The sequence below is a fragment of the Chanos chanos genome, chromosome 3 (genome assembly GCF_902362185.1).
Source record: "Chanos chanos chromosome 3, fChaCha1.1, whole genome shotgun sequence".
Classification (NCBI taxonomy): Eukaryota; Metazoa; Chordata; class Actinopteri; order Gonorynchiformes; family Chanidae; genus Chanos; species Chanos chanos.
This window is the reverse complement of record NC_044497.1, coordinates 46,138,994-46,162,803: the sequence shown is the minus strand read 5'-3', so window position 1 is coordinate 46,162,803 and position 23,810 is coordinate 46,138,994. Positions and strand designations below refer to the sequence as shown.

Sequence of the window (23,810 nt, the reverse complement as noted above, 5' to 3'; positions counted from 1 at the left end):
TTCACTGTAACAGATGATTCAAATCACCTCATAGCTTTTATATGTAACTTCTTCCTCTTTTTTTTTTTTTTTAACCTCAATGTGTTCTGTGGTTTTTGGTTTTTTTCCCCTAAGTTTACATCTACTCACATGATCCTGGGCACTGGTTGTATGTATGCCTTGATTTTACACCATTAACACATAATAAAGTCTGGAAAACTTGCTTCAAATACTTACATTTGTTTATTCTCTGTGCAGAACCAATTAGTGGAAGTGGTGGATTTAAGCACGAGCTGCATATTTGCCTCATGCTGTGCAAACAAACAAAAGTGCCAGTTAAATGTGAGAGGGCACGAAAGTTCTGTAGAATTCTCTTCTTAAACACTTCAGACAAAACTTTCACTAAACCCACGTATTTATCACGCCTACAGAGGCATTCTCGAGCCAAATTCTCACATCTCCCAGATTATTTACTCCACGTATAGCAGTTTCTTCTGCCTCCACTTAGGGAGGATTATTTCCTTCGATTTCAAAAATCATCCCACGCTTCATTTTGTGATTTGACTCAAAAGCAACAACACACTTCTTCATTATAACAAGGGGTTATGTGTTCTGACATCAGTAGAACTGTGTTGTGGGGAAAAAAAATAAAGGGTTGAAATCGTTGATTTTTTTATTTTTCAGCTGTCACTGAAAAGTTTAAACGGTTTGAACTTGTGATCGACAAGCTTCTGATTTTCTTCCTTCACCTCACTCATAATCATTCTCTCTCTCTCCCCCCCAGCCCAGTGTTCTGATAGTGAGTTACATCGAGTCAGCAAAAGCAGCAGCCCAGTTTGGCTTTTATCAGCAGACCGAATGGAAGCCAGATGACTCCATGATAGCTGTGGCAGTAAGTACTTCAGGTTCTTCTTTGCTTTTCTTTGTCTTCCTCTATCTCTCTGTTCCCCTATCGTCTTCCACCTGCCTCCTGGTCTCTAACGTTTTCCTCTTTGCTGTTATCCTTTTGCTCTCAATCAAGCAGCTCATGTTGTGTCTGGCTGTCTCCTCAGCTGACAGCCTTTGAGTCCTTTTCCCACAATCTCTCAAAGTCCTTCTCAATGAGTCTCTAACTTCATTTCTGTCTCTCTCGCTCCCCTCCCTCTCAACTCCTTACTGTCTGTGTCTTTCTGTATCTCTCTCCCACACTCTTTCTCCCTTTCGTTCTCCATCTCTGTCTGTCAGGAGTTTCTCTTTAATTGTGCCCCTCCCTTCCCTTCCCCTCTCCTCCTCCCTTCTGTTTGGGACTGCATGTCTGCCCTATAGGAAAGGAACACACATCGCAGGGGTAGATGGGGCCACAGAGAGGCTCCCGGTCTCCTTTATAAACACAGACGCGCAGGCTATCCACATGGAGACAAAGCAAAGTGCAGCACTACATTCGGAGCCCCTCTACAAGTAGATGGTTAGCAGGATTTGATGAAGCAACAGAAGCACACTTATATAAGCATTAGAGTAGAAAATAGTTTGTACTGAAGAGCTTGTAATGGAAGAATAGGGTTATTCTTAATTGCTGATTTAGAGGGTCTTAAGGTTTATGAATTTGAAAAGTGGTTATTAAATCATAAGAGGTCCCCACGAATGTTCAGAGACACACTTGATACAACGTGCATAATAATCAAAGACAAATTAATAATGCAGTAGAGGTTTTCTTATGTGCTTTGTTATCGGAACTGAAGTGTCTTTTTAGTGAAATGTGAACATATTCTTGACCACTGAGCTTTACTGTTACATCTCCTATTGCCAGGTCATTCCATACTTCTCCAAACTCTGTAGGAAATGAGAGTAAAAAGGAGGAAAAGGCTGAACTGTGTACTGTCACTCTGAAGGCCTGATAAACAAGGTTACCAAGGCAACATTTCTCTGTGGCGGCTGTCACTTATTGAGGACACAGAGGTCAGCTGACTTACTGTAGAGGCCTGTGGAGCTCTCTGCCTGGCTTCTATTGTGGAACAGTATAATTACTGTCACTCTGTTCCGTAGAGAGAGAGAGAGAGAGAAGAATAGAGTCGGGCAGAGAGATGAGCGGGAAATGTCTTTTCTCTGCATGAAAACAGTGAAAGGTAGTTTAATTAATTATCTGTGGGTTTTGATTATGCCTGTTCAAGCACTGACTTTTTGGGGGGAAAAAAACAGGACATGGGATTGGGCCTGTGAGTGTCTTTTTGGGAGTTTTGCTCTGGAGGCAGGGCTGAGGTGCTCTTCACCTACCCAGTGCTGGTATGTAGGGGTTAAAGCTTATGGGTTAGTATAGAGGATTAGGAGAGCTAAAATGGATCCTGCAACCTCAGCTTTTTTTGCTTCTTTGAATAAACAAAGTGAATACTGTGAAATATTGATGTGTTTTTTTTTTCCTTCTCGCTGCCCATCCAGCCTTGATGAATTTGACAGCAAAGGAGTAGCTTGCCCTGTGGAGTGCTATGGGTTAGTCGGATTCCATTTGTGAGTGTGTGTGTGTGTGTGTGTGTGTGCATGCTTGGGAGAGAGAGAGACAGAGAAATTTGGTTGCAACATTGCATAAGCATAGTGCCAAAAAGAAAACAGATTTCAATCTGACTTTGCATCATTGGCTTGTGCTAACTCATCAGAGTATGTGTGTGTGTGTGTGTTTGTATACCAGAGAGATAATATCTGGTTGTGATGTGTAGATTAGCAGTTTAACACAGAGAAGAAAAGTGACTGTACTACGATATGTTCATTTTTGCTACTACATGAAATTCCCTTACATACTTCTGAGAACTTCTCAGTGTTCTGAGTGTTAATGTTGTAAAACCGTTCTGTGAAACTCCACACAATCCAATGAATATTTCCCTGAGAAACATCATCTTTATTACATTTTTGAGCTGCATGGCCCGTAGGTAACATGTCTTGTGTTTAATACTGGCTTTATCAATCAAAACCAGATTTTGCTCTGAGTTTGTGAAAGATGGACGACAATGATATGACCAGCCTCAGAATGTAATTTGTTCTAAAACACAGGCAAACAAACAGATCTGGGAAAGATCTTGATTCTGATAATCCAGTGCACAGATCTTTCCAGGACTGCTGTGTTTGCTCGTTTTGCATTGGATGAGGCAAAGACGTGACTCCACGTTCATTTTTTTACGGTCACTGAAGAAATGTGTTTACAGAACTCCTCTGAGTTGACGAAGCGAGTGACTGTGTTGACAGAACGCAGTGATGGTGAAATAAGGCCAAGATTTCAAACTGTGTTTTAGGTTCATGTCCTTATTATTTCCCTGGATTTTTTTTTTCCTTTCTGTTTCTGTCAGATTTTAAGTTTATAGCCATGAAAAATCATTGAAATAGCCTGCATACGAGAACACTGCACGGGCACGATCAACTACAACAGAGTCTGCCTGTGCCGTCTATACCAATCAAATGGGCTTCAGGTGAATGGAGCGGCTGAACTGAATTGAAGCGCAGTGCACAACCCCACTCCAGTTTTCTGGATGCAGCGTGGTTTTTCCATTCTCTCTGCGTTATTTATCTCCCTGGCACGGCAGGGCGCAGCGAAACGCCGACTGAATGCAATCATAGCACAACTCACACCATCATGTGCGGCTCTCCACCCGTGTGTGTGTGTGTGTGTGTCTGCACGTGCACCCACACCCATGTGTGTGTTTCTCAGCGCAGCTTGTTAAAGTGTTGAGTGAGTTAAGATGTTCTCTGTGTCTGTGTAAACTCATATCCCTGACTCCCACTTACCCCACCACTGTTACTGCCACTGTTCGTTTCCCTATCGGGTGACATTGACTGACGGGCAGAGGATCACCCTTCGCTGGCTTTGAGAAACCTAAGCTCGGAGTTTCCGTGGTCTGTCGTCAAAGCCAGCAGTGTAAAGTTACATTGGCTGTGGGGTAGATGTCCTATCACTTTGTCCAGGTTTCAGTAACAGCCGTATCATTGCTCAGATACAGCCTGGACAGCAGTGGCACCCGAAAGAAAAAAAAACACGCCCACGCCCTCTGCCTCCCCACCACCCCCCATCCAGTCTGCAATGTCTCAGAGGAATATGTATTGACTCGTTTTTTTTTTGTTTTTTTTTATTGCAGTGATGAAACATGTATTGAGCTAACTGACACAAGTTCTTATCACATGTTTGAGTTTCCTCTCTACTGAAGTGGGGTTGAGTTATTTGTCCAGTCTTAACTGGCCATTATTCACGTGGAGGGAAGTCCAGCAAAATTACTAGCTTCTGAAGTTACCCCATCAGTGTGTGTGTGTGTGTGTGTGTGCGCGCGCGCGCGTGTGTGTGGGAGAGAGAGAGATATTTCATAGCTTTATGTTGAGGTGTTTATAGTTGGGACAGTTTTGAGTGTATTAGAGGGAAGAACGAGAGAGAAAAAAATACAAATAAAAAGAATTTTGAGGATGCAAAGATGTGATGCTACTGCTAATCCTGCTCTCAGTGTGTGTGTGTGTGTGTGTGTGTGTGTGTGTGTGTGTGTGTGTGAGAGAGAGAGAAAGAAAGGACTGTAGAGTAGAGAGCAGGTCAGTTCTGATGAGAGCACCACAGGGTAAAGCGAGGAGAGGGAGCAGAAGGAGTTGATTCAGTCAGACATACTTTTTTACACCTCAGGGACTTCCACATTCTACTAGTTCAAACAAAGTTCAGTTTCTTTCTCTCCAAAATAACACCGAAAAATAATCACCACCCATTTCACATTATCCTTGGAATACAGCCTAAGAGGAGTCAGACCAAAAATTCTGTTGAATTTCTGCATACTGACTGGATGTAAGTTTTCTCTGGTATGTTGTTCTCGTAAAACTTAAGTGTGACTCGGCTGTTACACCCCTTCTGTTCTCCACACTCTACAGTGTGGACCATAAACACAAACCGTATACTTTTTACACAGGATACACACTCAGGTCCCTTACTTTGACCATGAACAGTTCCTCATTACGTTGTCACATTCTCATAATTAACCCAAGCCTGAACCAGGGGTTTGGCTTAATGCTGTAGTTACAGAAGACTGACCCAAGATGAGCAGTAGCTGTATTTTTTGTTCTGAACTTTCTTCCATGTTGTTTTTAAGCTTGAATGACTTGATTTTGGAGGCACATTCTCTACACTCATTCATGTGTGCTTTGGCACCTAGAGAGGGTATTTAGAGGGATAGATGGATAGAGAGAATTGGTGTGTAAGAACATTGGCTTTCCCATTAAAAGAGTCTGAAGGAAGTTTGGGCCAGTTGAAGGTTTGATTGTTGGAACGGTCTGGCCCGTGGGGCTTTGCTGAGGTGTTACATCAGTGCTTTTGTGCCTTTTATATTTTCTTTTTCTTTCTGTTCTCTGCTTAGGTTAACAGAAAATAGTTCTCTCTCTTATGGCAAAAGCTCTGTTTTACTTTCTAGAGACGAAACACCTGTTTTCTACCTTTATTGTAACAATCTTTATTCTTCAATCCTCATTAAGCATACCCGCGCTCTGAACCCCCCCCCCCCGCCTCTTTTCTGTCTCTTCCTTTCTTTGTTTGCTTTTCTCTCAGCAAAGCTTCCACCGTGTGGTGTGAAAGAGTTTCCTTTTCCTCTTATCTTTGTTTTTTATTACTCTCTCTCTCTCTCTCTCTCTCTCTCTCTCTCTCTCTCTCTCTCTCTCTCTCTCTCTCTCTCTCTCTCTCTCTCTCTGAATCAGAGCCTGAAAAAGCATGCTGAAGATGCTGCCTCCAGTTGCACTCTCTCTGATCGCAGTGTAGGGATTTGGTTTTCAGAAGCGAGGGCGTTTTTAGACCTTCTACATTTTCTGTTTAATCCTGAGGAAAGCTCTTCGTCTTTCCTCACTGCCCTGTACCACTGTTTACACATCAACAAAACATCAGATTACCAAACTCTGCACTCTGTCTCGCTGGGTTCCAGGAAGACTCAAAAGAAAAATGTTGTATGTCATGTTATTGTGTTTTGGGGCACAATATCAGCTCAACCGAAGTAGAATATTAGCCACCATTTGGTAAAGTTGATAAAGAATCGTGAAGCTTTTTTCCGTAAATCTTGTGGAGAGAATTTATTCAGGAATGAAAGGACTTTTGTCAGTCTCAAAAACTCTACAATGTTTATTTATTAGCCTCCATGAAGTGGACCAGAACTGTTCCTTTTTATTTTTCCTGTTATCTCAAGCCTGTTTAAAAAAACAAAAAGTTCACCCCAAACACCTTATATATATTTTTTTTTTTTGCAAAAAACATCCAGCCTGCGAAGTGATACCATGAAGAAAAAACAAACTTTCACATGTGTCAAGTCTGAAAAAGATATCTTGAGAAATGGAAAAAGGAGTTTCTAACGAATGTTATTGACATTGTCCGTGGCATGCATCTGTCAGATGAGCAGACCTCAGGTAGATCTCAGCCTGTGGGTAAAGCCAGGGCTGGAGCCAGAGGTCCTGACCTCAGCTTTCTGTGCAGTGTTGAGGCTCCGTACAGGAATGCTGGGCTGACACTGTGCCTTTTTGGACACAGACCAAAGTGACCTTTTGAATTTTTCATGCCACTGCAGTGCCCTGGCTCCCTCTCCGGCTCCTTAAACCACATCTCTCTCTCTCTCTCTCTCTCTCTCTCTCTCTCTCTCTTTGTTCTTTTTTCACCCTCTTTCTTATCCTCTGGTCTCTTTCACTGGTTTTCTCTCTGTCGCACCAAGACACATACACCGTGCAACCCTACACAGTAACCTACATCAACCAGAAACCACCCTTTCCTCCATTTCACTCTCCTTCCCTTCCCACTTCCCTAACAACACGGCCACTGAACTTTTACCACCCTCTCCCACTGTCAACCCTATATAGCACACCCTCACAAATGTTAAAATTCCTTAAGGCGTTAACATTCACACTCAAACCTCTTCTCACACACACTTGGAATACCTGTCTCTGACCTCATCCTGGCAACACCATTGACCCCTCAGCCAAAAATTCCTCTGTCTTTCCCAGAATGACATTTTTTCCATGTCCTACCTCGCCAACTACTGATACCCTCGTTCCTACTTCTCTTACTATTCACAAAACCAAAGATCTCTTTGACACAAACAGGCTTTGCTTACTGGGAGAAACATATAGACAGAGAGTACTGACAAGCTACTGTACATCGAGAGTTGGAAGTTTGAAAGAGTGAGAAAATCAGGCCCCTTGTGCTATCTGTTTGTTTTTTTAGATAGGGCTGTAAGAGAAGATTTGAATTCTGAGACCAGACCCTGGGTCTGTGAGTCTATTTTTAACACCAGCCTAAGTTGTGGTAACCCATGGTATTTGCATCACGGGGTGGAACTTCAAATTAATTTTGACTTTGTTTTCTACCAAAAGGCCCTTTCCAACAAACCACAGTTAGGGGGCAAAATATGGTGTACGCTTGTTTAATCTGTGGTTCTGATTACCATATTTATTGTATTGGTATATGTTTGATGTTTCCTTTTGATGAATCAGAGTTATTGTTTTCTATTGAATTTGGTCATACGTGTGTGTAACAGATACCCTCCAGAATTATTGACACCCTTGTTAAAGATGACTGAAAAGGCTTATAAAAAATCCACTGTATTATTTAGTATTTTAATATTAGTATTAAAATACTAAAAATACCAAATACTCAGTATTTTGATATTATATTGAAAATAGAAAAATAAATCTTACCTTAATTTGAGGTAAGTTTAGTTTGACAATAAAGCAACCATTAGTGAAAAATAAATTTCTAAAACAAAATCACATGTCACAATTATTGGCACCTCAAAAAATTTGAATTAAGGAAATGTAAATGAAGTGTGATCCCACACATATTTAACTAATTTTAAGTTGGCCTAATCGCTTAGGAAATTTTAAGCAGTCATCAATGATTTCCTGTTTCACTGGGCTATAAAAATGAAGTGACACAGGGCCCAAATCCCTTAGTCATCCATCACCATGGGGAAGATTCAAAAGCATTCCATTGCAATAAGGCAAACGTGTTTTGACTTGCACAAATCAAGGAATGGATGCAAGAAAATAGCTGCGCGACTTAAAATGTCCATAACAACAGTTAGGACAATCATTAAAAAGTCTGAGAAATTCAAAACTATCATGAACCAGCCTGGAAGAGCACCCAAGACTATTTTGTCAGCAGCCACAGTGAGGAGAATGGTCAGAGAAGTAAAAAAAAAAAAATCTTCGAAGATCACAGTTTCAGAATGACAGAATGCCAGAAAGAAGCTTTTCCTATCTTTTTGACATAAGTAAAAGTGCTTGGAGTTTGCCAGACGCCACTGGAACTTTACCTGGGACAGGGTGCTGTGGTCAGACAAAACAAAAATTGAGCTCTTTGACTCCAGCCGCTCAAAGTGGGTTTGGCATAGAAATAAAGATGGCTACAGAGAAAAGCACCTAATACCAAGCATTAAATACGGTGGAGGATCTGTGATGCTATGGGGCTGTTTCTCCTCCAAAGGCCAGGGGGGTATAGTTCGCATACATGGCATTATGGATTCCAGGAAGTACCAGGCAATTTTAAATCAAAATCTAGCTGTCTCTGCCAAGAAGCTAAAACTTGGTCGTTGTTGGATCTTCCAGCAGGATAACGATCCAAAGCACTCATTAAAATCCACTCAAAAATGGTTAAATGTACATAATATCAAGCTTTTGCCATGGCCATCCCAGTCCCCTGACCTAAATCCATTTGAAAACCTGTGGGTTGAGCTCAAGAAGAGAGTGCACAAGAGAAGACCCAGGACTGCAAGATCTGGAGAGATTCTGCATTGCCTAATGGTCTAAAATCCCCTCTTCTGTGTTCTCAAGTCTTACAAAACTTTACAGGAGAAGATTCAGTGCTGTTCTGGCAATAGGGGGTTGTACAAAATACTAAATGAGGGAGGTGCCAATAATTATGACACACATTTTTCAGAATCGAATTTATTTTGTGATTACCTGTGACTTTTTTCCTGTGGTGATGGGCTCATATGGAATTTATATATTTTCATTATTTGCTAAGTAAAGACAACAATTGATAAACAGTAAGAGGAATTTTCCTCCACCCTCTTCACTCATTAAATAAGGATGCGAATAATTCTGGAGGGCACTGTAGCTTGCGTTCTAATATGACTGATGTTTTTGCTTGGTAAATGTCTTTCCAATTGTGAAGAATCTGCTTCAGTGTTCAATGCCAAATGAATTCTCTGAATAAATCCATCACTGCAAAAACACTCATCACTCCTTCGGGGAGTTTTGATCGCTTAGTCAACCTTTTTGGATGTTCTTTTTATCATCTGTCTGCCAGTTATCATTTTTGCCATTTGTCGAGTTGGAGAAATTATATTTTGTCTATCCAAAAAAAAAAAAAAAAAAACTTTCGAGCTTGGATGAATCAGAATAATAGAACAAAATTCAGATGAGTTCTCCATAGAGAACTCCCACACTTAGTCAATCTGTGAAGCTTCAGCTTGTGTTAGCCTCTCTGGCTGAGGCATATCTAGCCCTTGCACACTCCCTTACACAACCAAAACACCACCAACGCCACAGACGCTATGAATTTGATCTTGCACAGGAAGTTCATGGCTCAGTGTGCGAAAGCCTGTTGAGCTTTAATGAACATGTGCTAACCCCAACACTCACTGTAATGTGTTTGATGATCTGAAAGTGAAGGACTAGCTTCTTATGTACTATCAGTAGCTTACTGACTCTCTCTCTCTCTCTAACACACATACACACACACACACACACACACACACTGCTGAGATATTTCCATAATGACATGAGAGAATAGCTGACTTGGTTGTTTTGGCTGAGAGTGGAGATGTCCACATTCCTGTTTACATTCCAGGTCTGTGTGTTGAAAAGGTCTGAACTGAGGTAACTGAAAGGATCTTCATCTTTCTGCATCTTCCCTGAACTGGGTCCTCTTGATTTTCAAATATCTCCCTGCTTTCCTTAACTCGCCTGTCCACACTGTCTAACATACATTCTTGACCACCCAGGATATGTTTTGACGTGCTCCCCCTTTAACTGTAGACCGATGTGTTTTAACATTATTCTTGGTGTAACTGATGCTAAGTGTAAATGAAAGCTGTCCACAAAACTTGTGGTAATTCTCATGAAAAGGGAAGTGTTTTAAAACCCTAGAGAATCAAAACCACTGTTCTGGTTCTCAATTAATTACTGAACATGTAATGTTTTTACAGTGATAGAACTTACCTTATAATAAAGATATTTGGCAGAACTTCCTAAGTTTCAGTGGAGCCAGTCAAAGGTTCATTTTTAATCATAATGGCCTATTACGGCACTGTCCACCAAAGTCTGAACCAAGTCAGACTGATTTTATATGCAGTCCATCTGTCAGAGTTATTCCAGACACAGGGCTGGAAACAGTCCTCTCGCTGGCACAGTAATATCAGAAAGCCAGAACGGTCTCTGCTGAAGCAGCTACAGGCTCTAAAGCCTCGTTTGAGAGGAGTAGACTGCACCTTGTGGTGTTGGGAGCAGCTGTTTTCCCGATGCTTAGTCTCTATTTCTCTTTCATACATCCCCTCATGAGTTACACCTATAACCCAAACAAGGTTACCCCAAAACAGTCATTTTTGGTCGGTAGATGGCGAAAAGTAAGTCGTGTGGAGAAACTGGAGAAGAGAAAAGTTTCGAAGGGAGTTTTCCTCTCTGTATTTTTCTTATTGTTACTGTTTTTGTTCTGGCCATCCCTCAAGGCCAAGTGTTCTTTTGCTCTGTCTATTTTCTGCCTCTCTGAGTGTGACCACAGAACCTCCTCCCTCTCTCTCTCTCTCTCTCTCTCTCACACTTTCTCTGTGTGTGTGTGTGTGTGTGTGTGTGTCTTATGGGGATTGCTTTTTTTTAGATTCTGTACTTATACAGACCGTCACAAATCAACACATTCTTGAGAGTGTATTCTCCTCTTCCCAGCTTTTATGAATGGTCTCACTAGTGATTCAGTTTTCTCTTACCTTTCTCTCCCTTAATTTGCATTTGTGGCATCAGGCTAAAATTATATGTACTGTAAAGCCCGTCAGAAGTGTTGTGCAAATAAAGGTTGAATCTCACTTGTTGAATAAACAATTAATGTCACCCTTCAGGCTTTAAAACATGATTTCTATAGAGAATAACTGGATTTAGCTGAACTGGTTTTCTGTCACCTGTGGGGAAAGGAAGAGTAACAGTCATTCCAACTTTGATTTGTATTTGCATCAGGACTGATACCTTCACCAACTCTTACGCTCCTGCATAATATCACACCCACAAACTCTTGTCTTTTACACCTCTGCAGACAAGTTGGCATCAACAGGAAACTGTAGGCTTTGCATGCTTCCAGGGTGTGACAGTACATGGTAGAATCAAACATACATTCCTCAGTTTCATAGAGTCTTTTCTCTTTTTATGTGGTTATGTTGAGGAACTAAAACATTTCTTATCTGCTTACCCGCATTCAGAGTTTTGGACATGAAGGAAACTATGAGCTATAAGCTGCCATTTTCCACTTCATCTTATTTGGTACGTTCCGTGTGGTACTGTGTACTGCCTGGATATCTCCTATGGCCTACCTCAGTCCCTGCAGACTAGAGCTTGAAGGGGAGATGATCAATGGGCACCAAGAATGGTTCATTCCAGAATGGCATATCCACCTTTACCTGCAATGTCACCTTTTTAAATCCCCAGGAGTGGAAGCCACCATTCCTGTTTCCTAGATTAGTTCTTATATGGATTTTTAGCGTTGCTAAGGTAACGGCATCATCTGATGTTCTGGTTGTTAGTGTTGGAGAATGTTTAAAAGCGGGATCCGAAGCTGGTGTCTGGCTCTGAAAAATGACCAGAAGACAAGATTTGGTATTCTGCTCGTCTGTAAACCCACGCTCGACCAACTGTTCCTCAGGGGAAATGAACAAAAGGATAGGGTTTCATTTTATGAATTAATTAGCCTTTCTGTGAAGGGGGGAAAAAACGGTTTCCTCTTTGAACGTGGCCATACTTAAATCAGCCTCTGTTGTTTTTGCTTGATTGCGGCAGTAAAGATGCAGTTTTTCCCCCTGAAGCTGAAATTTAAGGCTAACCCTGTTTTTCACACTTCACATCAACGATCCAAAAAGATCTGAAGACATTGAATTATCCCCATGGAGAAGAGAGAATATTTTGTAGGAGAGAAATATACAAAAAACGATTCAAGTCCCAAAACTTATTTAACTGATGTTTGAGAGAGAGAGAGAGAGAGAGAGAGAGAGAGAGTGAGTCTGTAAGAAATTTTCAGTTGGATAAGTCTTCGTTACAGCACCCTTGGGAAGTTTTTACTCCTAATGGCAAGTGCGTCACTTGTGTAGGAGCTTTTCTGCAGAACTTGTGAAAATGAGGTTTACTCTTTCATATTTGTTTAATGCTTCTGGCATAAATTCAGCTGCTTTACTTTGTTTGCTTTGTTTCGTATAGGCCTTTTTCTTCTGAAACAGTATCCCAGAGGAACAAAGACGAGTCTAATTTGTGTTGTCTTTTCCCTTTGATAACTATGAGTCACGCAGTGTTTCCATTTAAGGATTTCACCTTGGTACTGCAGAGCTGAATCGTCTACAGGCAACAGAAATTATTCATGTATTGAACAGTTAATTAATATTCATACACACATGAACTTAAACAGAGCATACGGTTCATCTCCCAACTCCACTGAAAACCAGACCAACCTGATACCTGTCTTTGATATCCATGTTGCTCGAACAAAGAATTGACTTTGAAATCATGTTACTGATAATCATGGAATAATGCTAGTGAAATAAACATGCACATTGATCTAAGAGCAAAACATTTAAAACATGTCAAATGCATGACCCATGAACACGGTGCAGACTTGTGTATTCCACCTGGAATCTGCGGCCTGAATCCTGGCTGGAGCTGCAGAGGAATGCAGCTGGCTGTTTTAAGTTGCTCTCTCTGCTTGTCTGTGGTCCTAAGTAGTCAGGTGTTTATATAGTTGCAGGTGTCACAGCTCTGTATACAAACCCTGAGTACACTCCACAAGGCAGCTCAGACTGTAAGGAGATGCAGTGACTGATTCTCTTGTGTCAGAACCATCCTCTCCTCACGTTGCCCTAGTCTGAAGTAATTGCCATGTGAGGAGACTTATGTGCTAAATGTAGACAGAAAATGAAGAAAATGAAACAAACAACTAATTGCTGCGTGCCTAGTATAGCACAAAACACATTCTGAACAGAAACAGTTCTTTTTTTTTTTTTTTTTTTTTCTTTTGACGACACGTCAGCAGATGCGTGGTTTGACACGTCAACTAAAAGCTGCGATAAGACAAGGTGTGACGCTCTCTTTCCTCCAGGACATTCTTTGGCAGCGTTCGCCTCGACAGAAAATGACGACTGCGCGGGGGGGCAGGGTTCAGATGACGTCGTGCAGCTCTTGTCAAAGAATGAGAACAGGAAACGCTCACATGCCAAAGGCCCTTTGTTTAAGTCTAGGAGAGTATTGTTCTTTTGTGTGCCAAAAGGAAAAAATAATTTGGAGGGGAAAAAAAAACAGGGAAAAAGAATTGCCAAACAATGTGAAGGTTACCTGGAGCATTGATAGTTTGTTTTGGTTGTAGTTTTGGTTGCGTGGATGGTCAGAAGTGTGTCTGAAGTGGACGACTGCAGACTGCCAAAATAGCATTTGTTATCAGACGATGTTGACTATCTGTGTCTAACACGTGTTTCCACTGTTTCATCGAGTGGGGGTTGCTCATTCAAACAGATGTTCTGTGTTTTCATAGGGACGCTTAACATAATGACTTGTACCCAGGATGTCTGCTATAGTCATTCTCTCTTATTTTCAGAACAATTTTTAGATTTAGGCTTCTCTATGCTTGTACTGCTCTTATGCAACATGGACAAAACAGAACTGAACTCGGGTCAGTTATCCAATATGATATTATCACGTCCTGACGTTGTTAGTCACACTGATGTCAGTCTCATACTCATTGACGTCAATGACAATACAAACTATCATATCAAACAGTGAAATGCTCATTCAAATTTCATCTGTGGTCAGGTAACACACACCAAAGTTAATGATTTCAGGCTTCACCTGCTATGCTAACTATTTTACTGCCTGAAAAGTTACTGATGCTTTGTATTTACCAGGAACAGAGTGTAGAGTTTGATTAGATAACTTTTTATCTAGGAACTGATTACAAAGATGTTCAAAAGTGTCCTGTTTCTTGCCAACTGGCTCTATTTTGGATTCTACCATAAGCTTTCTTGCTTGTTTAGTTGTAGATACATTGTGTTTTCTGTTATAGATTTACTGAAATCTACTCAGAGATTTCTTTGCATATCTGTAAAAGATAGACATTAATATCTGGGTTAAAGACAGAGACCCCACTCTCTGAGTTTCTGCTATATTTGGAGCTGTGCTGCTGAAATTTTGACAGAGCGTTCTTCAGCTGACACGAATACGCAGGTGAAAGTCAGTTTTATTAATCAGTGTCAGTCCTTTTCCTCTCTGCCTCAGTCCTTTTCCTCTCTGCCACATCAGTCTGTGACTGTGTGTGTGTGTGTGTGTGTGTGTGTGTGTGTGTGTGTGTATGTCTGTTTGTCTGAGTCTCTCTCTCTCTCTCTCTCTCTCTCTCTCTCTCTCTGTGTGTCTGTGCGCCTGGGTGTGCATGCACATACACATATGCATGGGCACCCATTTATTGGTAACATATGCATGAGATGTGTGTATGCATGTGTACACATGAAACAAACAAACATTTTATAGAATTGTCACTCCATTCTCTTTCCTTTGTGGATATTCCATCCGGATGTAAGGATATGACAGAAGGATATGATGGCCTTCATCTTAGAGCTGTACCCAAACAGAAGATTCTGCCCCATTACTGTGATGGCAACTCAATACCACTCTGTCCATTCAGCTTCTGGTTGCCACGACAACAGTGCAGTTGGCAACATTCCTCTTAGCGTCGTCGCATTAAAATCTCCAGGTAGAAACCCTTCTGTTTGGCCAGCGTTACAGAAAAAAGCACTTTCATTGTGGAGCAATGTCATTTTAGAGCTTGCCAGAATGCCGACTATGATTATCGGGTATGAAAACTAGAGAGATCTCACACTGTAGCTTTTGTGTCCCATCTCCATGGCAACACTTGTGGCAGAGAGAGCGAGAGAGAGACTCATAAATGTAGCATGAGAAGTGAGGATCAGTATCAGTTCTCAGAACCAGCACTGTTCAGTATTAATAAGAACTGCTGTTACACACTGACAGAGCCTGTGTATGCACATTTGGGGTGTATGTGAGCGTGTGTGTGTGTGTGTACGCGTGTACGCGTCTGTCCGTCCATGCCTGTGTATGTGTCTTTGTCTTTCTGGAGATCATGTTAAATGGTGGGTTCATTGACAAACTTCAGGTTCTGTTAAGGATGTTAAACAACATTAGAAGTGATGGACTTTTTTTTAGATCATATCATTAAATCTCTCGGAGAATGTTAGCAATGGCGGCTGCATGAAGGACTGCTGTCACAGATAATATGAAGACAAGATCATTTGTTACCATTATGACTGTCTTATTTTGGCCACGTGACTGCTGTTACAAATAAAATGAAGAGCTGTGTCACTGTAATGACGGTGTTATGTTGGTCTTGTGACTAGTGTTACAGATAATATGAAGAGCTATGTTACCATTATAACTGTGTTATGTTGGTCTTGTGACTGCTGTTACAGATAATATGAAGAGCTATGTTACCATTATAACTGTGTTATGTTGGTCTTGTGACTGCTGTTACAGATAATATGAAGAGCTATGTTACCATTATAACTGTGTTATGTTGGTCTTGTGACTGCTGTTACAGATAATATGAAGAGCTATGTTACCATTATAACTGTGTTATGTTGGTCTTGTGACTGCTGTTACAGATAATATGAAGAGCTATGTTACCATTATGACTGTGCTATGTTGGTCTTGTGACTAGTGTTACAGATAATATGAAGAGCTGTGTTACCATTATGACTGTCTTATGTCGGCCTTTTGGAAGATTGTTGTCCTGGAAGCACTGAAAACTGAAAATACTGTACTTTCAGAGTACAAAGGACTGAGGACTCAGAGGACTCTCAGGGCAGTTAGTTTCTTAAGTCACCCAGGGCAGTGTTAAGGGCAGTGCTGCCTTTAAAGTCTGACCCAACACTGACCCCACAGGAAATAAGTTTTGACATCCTTAGCATAGTTACTTTCATCCCCTCCACTCACTCGTTCTGTCATTTTTTCATTTACAGTACTAAGAAAAACTACTTGAATCTTCCACTTTCTTTTTTTTTTTGCATAATTATGTTCAGTCATCAGAACTGAGTGTAAATATTTGGAGTCTGTGTTGAGGTTTTGTTAAGGCAGCTAACACAGACATCTTTGCGGTCATTTATCCAGAAATTTCTCCAGTGGCTCTGTCAGCCTTAGCAGGTACGTTCACCCCCTTTTCATTCCGCATCTCCAAATACCTAAACCCGTCCGGAAGGTCAGCTCCTTTCCTCACTTCCAAAAATATGTCCCAACTTTCATTCCATCCTTGTATTTTTTCCCTCCTTTTTCCACTATTTGTCCTGCCAGGAACGATCACACTGGGGCTATGTTTACACTGTTCCTGCTTCTCTCCCTATTTACTTTTTTTTTCCTCTTCTCCACTTTTTCTCTCTCTGTTATTTTTCTGTCTCTTCTACTGTCCATCACTCATTGTCCCTCTCACTCTCCTACACCCTAAGCAAAGTTTTGTTTTTTCTTTCTCTTTAAGTTTTTGTAATGGCCTGTTGAGCGATTACTATCTGTGCATTGTAGGCGTTTGCCCCCACCCCCACAACTTTCTGATTTTTTGATTGTCACTTGTCTGACAGTTGATTTTTGTGCCTTGCTGTCATTAAACTAGTGTAATTCTTTCTTTCCTCCCTGATGATTTGTTAGAGAATAGAAATGAGACGAGGTCTTTTTCTTTTGGCGGCGTCCCATCATTCTCACCATCTGAAACTTCTGTTGCAATGATTGGTGTAATTACTGGCTGTGCCGCTTGTTTTTAATCTTTTTTTTTTTTTTTTTGGTAAATCCTCAGGCGATGTCTCTATGGAAGCAGGCTGTTCGGTCGTTCCTTTTGCTCCGGAATGTGTTTTGACTGTTATATCACTGTCTTTAATCATTTTCTTTATTTAGTTTATAACACCAGAATAAGTGCTTTGTTGTTGTTTTTTTAATTCTACATCATGCGTGAATGCATGCGTGTTTTCTTTCATTTCAGGCATTTGAAACTGATTGAACATCTGTTTTGAGTTCAGTAAAATCTTGAGTGTGTTTTGGACTGTGTAGAGAAAGTGTTTCAGTGCCTTTGTGTGTGTTGTGTGTCAGTCACTACACACAAGATGTGCGGTTATGAAGTCATAAACATCTGTCCTTCCCCAGTGCATGCTCTCTAAATTAGCTGAAGGAGACCAGTCTGGAATTATGAGCTTTAAGTTATATTTAAAGTTTGCTTTGAATTGACATCATTCCCTGCTGTGTTGCCCTCCTACACGTTAGCCACCCAGTTTCTTGGCTCAAAGAATCTAACGGAAACTAAGGGCCTAATTCAGTCAAGCTACCATCGCGGTCCCTCATTGGACTATTTGACTTTGATGGAAACCAATTCTGACACTATTTTTTTTTTTTTTTTTTTTTTTTTAGCAGTTTTACAGAAAGCCTGTGTGTATCATACCATAGTGTCAACTACACGAGTTTATTTTCAGCAGTGTCAAATACATTTATAAGGCTTTCTCTGCTGCTGATCTCCTTTTTAAATGAAGTTTTGACAGATCACAACATTTTCTCCTGATTATCCTTGGTGGAATATTTAGCTGCAGTTGTTGGGGAAAATATCAGTTTGGGGTTTTTGACTGAGTAGCAAGTGCAGCTTCTCTCTCTCTCTCTCTCTCTCTCTCTCTTTCTGACTAAGACCATAGAACCTCCTCCCTCGTCTTTCTCTCTCTCTCTCTCTCTCTCTCTCTCTCTCTCTCTCTCTCTCTCTCTCTCTCTCTCTCCCCTCTCTCTCTCTCCCCTCTCTCTCTGTGTGTGTGTGAGAGAGAGAGATTTCTGGGGTTTGTGGCGCTGTGTGAGAGAGTCTATTCTTTCCGCTTTCTCATTGTTCTGGCAGTCGTTGATGTGCAGCTCTTAATGTCAGGGGTTACTGTGGGTCAAATCCCTGACTCTGTTTACATTAAATCTGAAACTGTAATAGAATTAAGCTCGTCTCACTTGTCAGGCGGACATCATCATAGTTCTGACTAACACGTTGAGAGGTAGAAAGTTTTTGCTTTTCTGAGATGTAATGTGTTTACAAAGAGTCTGCAATTTTTCATCTAACGTTAAAATGTAGCCTTAAAGTTTGGGACTGTATGTGTCAGATAATAGTAACAAGGAAGAACTTCATTTGCGTTAAACAAACATTGAGATGAGTGTTATGAAAGAATGTTGGAGTGTACATGAATGTTCATTTGGAATTGACTGTCTTGTCTCTTCTTGTTCCACTGACTAAAACTACCGTGTCCATCCTTGTTGGGGCCTATTTGTCCTCTTGGGGTGTTGGTCAGATCTCGGCTTTGTGGGGCCTATTTGTCCTCTTGGGATGTTGGTTAGATCTCGGCTTTGTGGGGCCTATTTGTCCTCTTGGGATGTTGGTCAGATCTCGGCTTTGTGGGACCTATTTGTCCTCTTGGGATGTTGGTCAGATCTCGGCTTTGTGGGACCTATTTGTCCTCTTGGGGTGTTGGTTAGATCTCGGCTTTGTGGGGCCTATTTGTCCTCTTGGGATGTTGGTTAGATCTCGGCTTTGTGGGTATATGTGGCGCTCTGGTTGTGGACTCATATGATAACTAGGTGCAGTGACTGTTAAAATAGCTTTGGGAATGATGGTTACTGGCCCAGGCAGTAGTGACAGGAAGTGAAAAACAGTCTCCATTTCTTTAGCTGAATGTTAGTAAAAAATATGCATTCAGATCATACTTAGAATGAAGCTGAGGAAATAAAGCATTCTCTGAATTTGTCCACTAACTGCTTCATAATTTCTCAGGGGAAAAAAAAAGAATTCCAAAGCCCTCAGTGTTTACACCCTTCTCTTTAAACTTTCACAAACATGAAATTGACAGTAGGAATGGGGGGTGTTCACTCAGTAACACGGGATGTGTAACTCCACACCGCTCTAAGAGGGCAGAATTAATCAGAAACTTGCAAAAGATATCACCCCCATACTCATCAATAATTTCTTCTCTGTCTCTCCTTCCAGGCTGCTGAAGGATACGTCCTTTTATTTGATATCGTTGGAGGAGGAGATGACAAATATCTGTATGAGCCTGTTTATCCTAAGTAAGTGATACTCATCTCTCTCTCTCTCTCCCTCTCTCTCTCCCTCTCTCTCTCTCCCTCTCTCTCTCCCCCACTCTCTCTCACATACACACACATACACACATTTGCTTAACATTTTTGACACACTCTCTTTTATTCACATTCTGCTCCTTGTTCCCTGAGGGTAACTGTTTGATGTGAGCAGTGGTGATCCAGTAACAGTAACAGATGTGATATTGTGTAGTGTGTTAGTGTCTGAACTTACTTATTCTGCTACAGGCTTGATTTTAGGGTAGAGCATATGAGTCACCCCTCCACATTGCTATGGTCTGCTCTTAGTCACTCATTAGCCAGTCTTGGTCCTACTTAAGTAGAGTTCAAATGTGTCTATGCATGATACACACTTGTAGAAGTAAGTATTGATTAAAGGCATCGTCACTGAAATGTGATTAAGCTTATATCAACAGACTGTTCAAATAGTTTAAGGCTTAAAAATCAATAAAGCATTCAAATTCCAGATCATCTAAGAAATGGTTATTCTAAATACAGCTTCAACCACATATATTTTGTAATGCAGTTGAAAGTTTGTCTTTCTTTCGCTACTTGCACTTTTGACTACAGGTTTGTTTATGAAGACATGCCCATACAGGCATACAGCATAGAACATGTCAGTGACATACTTTCTCTGTCTGACTCACTACTTCTTCTTTCTCTCTCTCCCCCTCTCCTCCCGCGTGCTGTAGGGTCCTCTCTATGCTGTGCAAACTCTCGCACAAACAGTTTGGGTCTTTAAACAGTCTTCTCATTGTCGCTCATGTATGTTTTCATCCAGACAGACTCATAATCTCCTGCTGGGCAGCTTAATGTGAACTAAAGTGAAACAGAAAAATGAGGGGAAGGCAGCCGTTGTTTTTATATTCCAGACAGAGCCTGTTTCCTTTAGTAATCAGACGTGCCTCTTACAGAAGCGCGTTTAAACAGTAGCTCAAGGTACATTTTGCCATATGCTTTCAAGCAAAAGAATGGCATTTTGTTTATTGTTGACTGTTTTTTTGTAATTGGATTATACTTGTTTTAGGTCATGCTTTTTCCATCTTTTGCCTTCAACTGCAACACTGTGTAATACTCCTTCTTCCACTCTCTCTCTCTCTCTCTCACACACACACTCGCAGACACACACACACACACACACACACACGCACACACTTGTCCTTCTATCTTTGTGAGAATACTCACTGACATAAGGCATTCCCTAAATGCCTAACCCCAACCCTTACCCTAACCTAAACCTAATTCTACCCTGAACCCTAAAACCAAGTCTTAACTCTCAAACAGCCCTTTGAAGAAGTGAGGACCAAAATGTCCTCACTTTCCCCAAATGTCCTCACTCCCAAGGTCTAAAACTCCAACTGGTCCTCACAAGGATAGCTGTACAAGTACACACTCACACACACTCTTACTAACTCTCAGTTCTTCTTCTCCTTAAAAGATTGCTGTACCAGAGAATTACCCAGAACTACATCAAAGCCCTGCCTGTTATTTCCTGCAAGTCAGGGCATGTCTGTCTGCCTGTGCTCTCTGTACAGAGTGTAGCTTTACATGGAGATATATGTATGCGGGTCACTTAAGACATTCCCTTAATTCACTCTTGTTTCTGCTGTTACATGCACACTGTGACTGTAACTCCTCTCTCACACACACACACACACACTGCACACACTGTTTTTGACACACGAAATTTGTTGTGTGTGAGAGATGAATTGTGTGGGAATTGCATGCACCAGTTTGCTGGTTTTGTTTGATCGTTTGAAAGATGATATGTATTTGCTGCTTGTTTCTGTCTTTATACCATGATAGATCATTTCTCAAGATGGGAGTGTGAACAGAACATGATTATACCAGTAAATCCATGTCTGCCTGTTTCTGTAATGAATTCTCCTTAATTATGACCTGACTAAGACATAATGAAGTCTCCAGATGGCTTAGGTAATGAATCTGTGTGTGTGTGTGTGTGTGTGTGTGTGTGTGTGTGTGTGTTGAAGGGGTAGCCCACGGGTGAAGGTAACTCCTGGGTATAAGGAGGAACAGTGTGCTCCTGCTCTTAGTCTGGAGATGAAGAAACCAGTGGACCTGGAAGCTCCTATAACCAGGTATACACACACACACACACACACACACACACACACACACACACACAGTCTGGCTTGGTCAGTTGCAGAGAACCCTGAATGACATACAGCTGCACTCACGCATTCTTAGCCAGAGTGATTACGACACTCGCACACGATATTAAAAGATAAGACTGAAGGATGCCTCCTCACATAGCGCACACGTGCACACACGCACACACACATGCACACACACACACACACACACATGCACACACGTACACACATGCACTACATGTCTGCTGTGTCATTTTTACCAAACTTAAAGCCCCGATATGACAAAATCATCCTTGATAAATCTGATTTATTTTGTTCCTCACTCTTTCTTGCCTTTTCTCTTCCCCCTTTCTTTCTCTCCTTCTCTCTCTCCCTCCCCTCTGTGTACATTCCTTTGTGAGCACATTTCCTGTTCTTGGGAAAGTGTCTTTTGGCTGTTTAAACTATGCAAGCTTCCAACAGCCACAAATATGTTCATTGTCAAGCACATTTGATCACTCACTCTTACCCATAGGCCTTCAGGCAACAGTACTGTTCTTGCTATGTGTTTATTTGTTTGTTTTTTTGTTTGTGTATGAGAGAGGCATAGCTAAGAACTATGCTGCTAAGCCTTCTTATTCCCTGAAACCTGCACACAGGTTGTTGAGGTCCACTGGCACTGGTATTTGGAATCCATCATTCTCTCTGTCTGTCTGTCCTTCTATCCAAAGTTCAGGCCTGTTGTAGTGATTTTCACCTTTTTCTGATACTGAGGCTTTACACACACACACACACGCACGCACGCACATGCACACCCACTCACACACCCATGTATATGGGTGATTGACAGAAGAACCAGTCATCGTAGAGCAGCAACTGGTTTTGTGATGAATATGCATAATGGAAAATATTGAGTGAAGTCTCCTGCTCACTCCTTTCATCTCTCTTTGTCATTTTGTAATCCCTTCCAGCTGTCCCTGTTTCAACTCTAACTCTGTCTCCTTTATGTTTTCTCCCTCTGCGTCTCAGTCTGCAGTCTCTACAGGAGGATTTGCTGGTGTGTACAGCTGATGGCTTTCTGCACATCCTGCACTGGGATGGTGTCAGTAATGGGCGTAAGGCGGTCAGTCTGTGCACAATCCCCTTTTCTCTGGACCTGCAGTCCTCACGAGGTCAGACTCCACTCAGAGCTTTACCACTGCCTCAACCGCAAACCTCACTGACACCTCAGCACCGAAACACGAACAATGTCCAACATCTCAAAATCTCACCTCAATATTTTTACCATCCCCTATTCTAGCCATAATATCTCTGTCTATACCATCCCCTAATCTAGACATAATATCTCTGTCTATACCATCCCCTAATCTAGACATAATATCTCTGTCTATATCATCCCCTAATGTCACCATAATATCCCTGTCTATACCATCCCCTAATCTAGACATAATATCTCTGTCTATACCATCCCCTAATCTAGACATAATATCCCTGTCTATACCATCCCCTATTCTAGCCATAATATCTCTGTCTATACCATCCCCTAATCTAGACATAATATCTCTGTCTATACCATCCCCTAATCTAGACATAATATCTCTGTCTATATCATCCCCTAATGTCACCATAATATCCCTGTCTATACCATCCCCTAATCTAGACATAATATCTCTGTCTATACCATCCCCTAATCTAGACATAATATCTCTGTCTATATCATCCCCTAATGTCACCATAATATCCCTGTCTATACCATCCCCTAATCTAGACATAATATCTCTGTCTATACCATCCCCTAATCTAGACATAATATCCCTGTCTATACCATCCCCTAATCTAGACATAATATCCCTATCTATACCATCCCCTAATCTAGACATAATATCCCTGTCTATACCATCCCCTGATGTCACCATAATGTCTCTATCTATACTACTCCCTAGTCTCACCATGATATTCTTATCTATACCGCCCAAACCCCCCCGCACCTCCAAACCTGAAGCCGTCTCCATCTTTACCACCCCTGTAACTTCACCACAGTATCTTCATCACTGCATCTCACCGGAACATCTTCTTTCATACCACCCCCAACCTCACCCTGGTTTCTCCATCTATAACACCCCATCTCCAACCAGTACAGGCAAAACACACTCTCTACAACCTCCACGTTCAAACATCCAACCACCTCTAGCTTTTAAACTCCAGCCCCACCTACACCACCGTTACTCAAAGTCAGACTCATGCCTCGCTGTCTGAAAACATAAAGTTCTGTCTGACACTGTGGATTTCTGCCTGTACTATCACAGTGTGGTCCTGTGTGGTGACAGACACAGTGCATATGTATGTTGTTTTGAGGACATACACACTTCCACTTCTGGAGGT

The 23,810-nt window shown here is 41.4% G+C and overlaps 1 protein-coding gene across 2 annotated transcripts in view; it reads left to right on the top strand.

Annotated features, from left to right (window-relative positions):
* Window positions 1–23,810, top strand: part of ric1 (RIC1 homolog, RAB6A GEF complex partner 1) — a 49,896-nt gene that overhangs the window by 9,569 nt on the left and 16,517 nt on the right. For both annotated transcript variants that reach the window (XM_030767313.1, XM_030767312.1), the window contains exons 2-5: window positions 764–871; window positions 19,226–19,305; window positions 21,327–21,434; window positions 22,458–22,600. In XM_030767313.1, coding sequence (XP_030623173.1) covers window positions 764–871; window positions 19,226–19,305; window positions 21,327–21,434; window positions 22,458–22,600 — 439 coding nt within the window. The remainder of the gene's footprint in view (window positions 1–763; window positions 872–19,225; window positions 19,306–21,326; window positions 21,435–22,457; window positions 22,601–23,810) is intronic.